The sequence below is a fragment of the Trichosporon asahii genome, assembly GCF_000293215.1.
Source record: "Trichosporon asahii var. asahii CBS 2479 unplaced genomic scaffold scaffold00003, whole genome shotgun sequence".
NCBI lineage: Eukaryota > Fungi > Basidiomycota > Tremellomycetes > Trichosporonales > Trichosporonaceae > Trichosporon > Trichosporon asahii.
In genome coordinates, this window is record NW_014040921.1 from 761086 (window position 1) to 765957 (window position 4872).

Consider the following 4872-nt stretch of genomic DNA (forward strand, 5'->3'; position numbering starts at 1 on the left):
GCCGATGCCGACGCCGGCCGGGAAAATGCTTTTGGCACACCATTGCCTTCACTTCTCCTTTGGTTCAGGCGGGTCTCCCTAGCGCCTCCATGTACCTCGCCAAGGCAGCCAATCTCACACCTCGGCGGCCTCCAACACCTATCGCTCACGGCGAATCGGCGTGCACGATAGGAAACTAGACGTACGTGCTTGCTGGCTGCTACGCAGCGGGCGCAGCAGCGACGTTGGCCCCTAGTTCCCGCTTCACGGAAAGACGTTCATGGTTCACGGAGACGGCGCTGGCGGTGTCTAGACACTCCTGTGCCGGGGCTGCGTGGCGCACCCAGGCGCCCCTCGAGCCCCTCGGCGCCTCGACGGCCGGCCGCGGTGCTCCCATACTCCCACTATGCCGTGCAACAACAAGACCAAATAGTTACTCCTACACCCCGCCGTAGAACAGACTATGCCGAGGTCTTGCCGATGCCGAGTGCAGCAATGAGCGATTTCGACAGCGGGGAATGGACCAATGATCCAATGTTTTTCCACGTCTGGAGTTCTTGACATGCGTCATTGACGTTTCGAAGGTTGCATGTTGAACCTTGTCCTTGAATGGACATGGTCATGTGCCGCTTTTTGGCAGGCTGTAGCGATTATCGCGCCCAAGGAGAATGCCTTTTGGCGGGGGCCAAGGCCGGCCTGGTAAATCCGGTAAACTGTGCTGCGCGCGCTGCCCGCTCCACACCAAAGTGCCAGGGCGGCCTCAGGCGCTCCGCCCGGCCGCCTGGCTGGAAGTGCTGGCCGCGCTGGAGAAACCCAGGTTCCAGACACCCTGATCCCAGGGTCGTGGAGGGAGAGGAACCGGCGGCTGTGGCACATGGGCGACCTGTGCCTTGCCATCCGTGCTGCATGTACGTGCTGTCGGAAATATGCGGTTCGGTCCGGCGCTGATTGCGGGGCCTCTCCACAACACAATGCGGGGTAAGATTACGAGTGCACACACGCCCGCGGCAACGGCAAATGCAAAATTCTGCTTTTGACGAGCCAGCCTTGTCGGTGGACTCGAGCCCGCCTGACCCCGCCCCGGAGCGGGCTTACCGACCCGATCCCCAGTAATGTTTCTGTTGTGAGAATTGTGAAAGTATGCATGAGAGTTAACAACGTTTGTGGGACAGACCGATGTCAGATCAAGGTATGGAGGAGGTGCCGATAGCGGTACAGTGGAGGAGTGACAGAATGCGGGGAAACCGGCTTTGTGCGGTGCGGGCTGGGCTGCGCCTGAAGCATGCCGCACACAGGCATGGGCAGCTGGGCGGACCCTGAAGGCCCAGCTGCACTACCGCCGGAACGCCCCCACCCACCATGGTACCTCACCTTTTGGCAATGCGGCAATGGCTCTATGCAAGCGGCACACGCCGACCAATCCCTGTTTACACCGAGTACCGAATCCCGCTTCCACCAGCGACAACTGCGATAGGACTCTGGCCCTCTGGACTTGTGCTAAGCGGCAAAGGCAAGGCCGCCAAAGCGACCAAGGGTTGCCAGACTCACGATCCAGGATAACTGGAGCACTCTAAGTGGGCTCTGGAGCTCTGGCTGGGCTCCAAACTAAAGGCAGATGGGCCAAGGCGGCAGAGGATGCCAGAGGGACCGGTGTGCATGACAAAAGAGCAAGCAAGCAAGGAAGGCTCGTTTCGATCGAGCGGGCGTGTCCTGCATCCCCAGTCCCCACGTCGAGTGGAGACGGCGACGGGACGGAAGGGCACAACGACACGCGCTCGCGCTCGCCAGAGGCGAACGTACTTGCGAGGCGAGTGTGGGGTAAAAAGGAGGAGCAGCACATGCATGGCCGATACCGGCGGTTGTGGTTGGCTGGGCGAGAGGGAGCCGATGTCCGGAGACAGAGTGGATTTACAGGAGACTGGCGAGGGCAGAAGGAACAATTACTGGGCCCAAACAGCCGCCGGCATACGAACAGACGCGCAAACCCGGCCCCGGCCCCGGTTCCTTGCACCGTCCGTCCCAGCCCAGTGGCAACCCACCCACCAGAAGAACACTAGTCACCCCCGCAAAGCCCTTGATCCTTGGTCCATCCCCGGCCTCTCCATTAGCGCCCCCCCTCTGCCGCTCCTCCTCTCCTGCTCTCCTGCTGCTGTCTCGCCCGCCGCAACCGCTCGCCGCGACCCGTAGCCGCTGGAATGCATCCCATCTCACCTTCTCTCCATCCCGCAACACCAGATCCCATCTCGACACCGCCCACAACGCCCATCTACACCTGTCATCCGACGTCCGACTGCCGCTTGATAACTGCCGACATCTGACCCGACGCCGGCCGTTTCCTGTCGCTCACTACCACCACACTACTACCCAAAGGGTGAGTCGCTCGCGAGCCCGGCGAGCACCGGCAGAGAAAAACGCACAGAACCAGAGCTGACATTGACCTCCTACTCTTGCTATACCCCGCTTCGATCTCGCCTGTCCCCGCCTCGCCTCCTTATGCGTCTTCTTCCATCGCACCCTCTCGTCCGCTCATCCGCCCACGCTCGTGCCGCCGTCACTCTACTTTGCCGCTCTTGCCGCAAAACGCACGGTGCTTGATCTGACCGCCGGCGTCTGCCTCACCTCACCCCGCATCGACCCCTCGGTATTGTCGGCTTGGCTTCCATCTTTGCCGCCTCTGTGCCGCCTCTCGGGCTCATCCGTCCTCCATCGTTGCAATTCCCGCCGGCTCGCGCACCGACCTGACCGCTCTACCGCTCCCCTCCTGGCCATTCCTGCACCTGGCACATACCTGACCATCGTGTTTCGTCCGACGCCCGCTCGTCTCGCTTGTGTCATTCACCGCTTGGGCCGCCTTGACCGCCTGATTCGCTTCGGCAACTCGTTCATCTCGTCTCACGCCCCCTTCGCTCGACGCCGTCTCGCCTGCCGCCCCTTCCTCACTTCGCCGCCGAACCCCACCTGCTGCCCCGACCATCCGATGTTGCCCCTCATTCCGGCTCGTCCGGCCCTGCATTCGTATTGACTGACCGCTACCACCGCCTACTCCCCCCCTCCCATACCTTCGGCACTCCCCTCCTCCGCCTGCCTCACCCTTCTTTGCGCCTGTGCACCCCCGCATTCTACCCAAAACAAACAATTCCTTGGGCACATCTGGCACTACTCTGACCCACTAACGACTGGCTCCTGTGACTGTTCGGACCAAATTGGCCTCATGACCAACAGCAGCCTTAGTCGACGCCTCTGAACGCCTCGTTTAGGCCCCAAGCTCGTCCCAAGCCGCATTGCAATTTCTCCTGCCGCTTCACCACAAAGGAGGTGGCGCATTGCAGAGCAGACGCGACCTGCGAGACGAGAAGAAAATAACGCAGCCACATCTGAAGCATTAGCCGCGTGCTGATATCGGCAACGAAAGCTGTTGCCGCTTGAGACTTTCCTCTTCTCCATCACCGACTCGACCTAAGGCTTTGAAGCTTGAGCTGTGCTCGCTCGAACGCCCAACTCTTTGTCAATTGACTACATCTCATTCGAAGGTGGCACCTATGGCCAACGAAAACCCCATTGAGCCTGCTCAGGCTCCCAAATCCAACCCCCCGCCACTTCAACCCCGATCACGTACGCCCAAGATGGACAAGGACGCCAAGACCACGCCGCATCCTGTCCGTCCTGCGCCCCGCCCCGGCATGCCCAGCATCGCGTACAACGAGACTATGTTCGGTGCCGGCGGCTTTGGCGGTCCCGGCCGTGAGCCCCTTCCTGCTCCTCGACCGAAGGAGATTGAGAAGGAGGAACTCACGACCAAGGGCCGTAAGCGCAAACGTCTTGCGAAGGCCTGCAGTGCCTGTCACAAGAACAAGCGTCGCTGCGATGGCTTCGCTCCTTGCTCGAACTGCGAGTTCTCCGCCCGCCCTTGCATCTACCTGAACGCCCAGGGAGAGCAGATCCCGCCGCCCCGCACTCGTGACACCTCCACCATTCCGATGAACAAGGGCACCTCGAGCGACGGCAAGCAGTTCATTCCGGCCGTTCCTGTGCCCGAGCGTCGGCTGAGTGGTGGCAAGCTGAACGGGGCTCCGGGACCTGCCGGCGAGGACTGGGCCGGCCGTGACTACCCTGGGGCCTCTGGCAGCGAGGCCGACTGGCGTAGCGGCGACCACCCTCCCTACGGCCCTCTCGAGGCCGTCGAGAACGACCCTGCTCTTGCCGCTGAGCTCCTTGACAGTGAGTCTAGCTAATTTGTGTGAAGATTTGCAGCTGACCTCTAGTCTTCCTCAAGCGCACGCCCCCCTATGCTTCGATGCTCCATGTGCCGACGTTCCTCCACAGGCAGTACCTGGGTCAGGTGTCACCCATCCTCATGGACGCCATCTACGCACTGGCTGCGCGCTTGTGCGAGCACCCCGCCTTTGTTTCGGCCTTCCCCGCATCGATGCCGTCGCACCTCCGCGGCAAGCCCTTTGCCGACCGGTGTAGCGCCAACCTCGACCGCATCGTCGAGATGCGCAACCGCTGGACGGAGGAGGACCACCAGATGGACTCGGGCACTTGGGAGGAGACTGAGTTTGTGCAGAGCGCTCTCATCCTCAGCGTCTACTTCACGTCCACACGTCAGCCACGCCTCGGCCTCTTCTACCTCGACGTTGCCCTGTCCGTGCTGCGCCCGGGTGCGAACGGCCTGCTGCCTCCGCCCTCGGCCCGCCTGAACTTGTCTACCCACGAGTTCTACACTCTTGCCGAGGTCCGCAACCGCACCTTCTGGCTGTGCGTCATGGGCGACATCCTTCCTGCCGCCTCCGGTCGCCGCCGCACGATCCGCGACCACGAGTTCGCCAACGTCTCGCTTCCCGGCCCCGAGATGTACTGGACCCGCTACGGTGGCATGGCGTCGAACGGCCG

The 4872-nt window shown here is 62.0% G+C and overlaps 1 protein-coding gene across 1 annotated transcript; it reads left to right on the forward strand.

The window, feature by feature from the left end:
• Positions 1-3518: 3518 nt before the first annotated feature.
• Positions 3519-4211, forward strand: A1Q1_02408 (uncharacterized protein; the record flags this gene model as incomplete). The annotated part of the gene is made up of 1 exon (XM_014328642.1): positions 3519-4211. The coding sequence occupies one exon, from the start codon at positions 3519-3521 to the stop codon at positions 4209-4211; it is 693 nt and encodes a 230-aa protein (XP_014184117.1).
• Between the last annotated feature and the right edge of the window lie 661 nt (positions 4212-4872).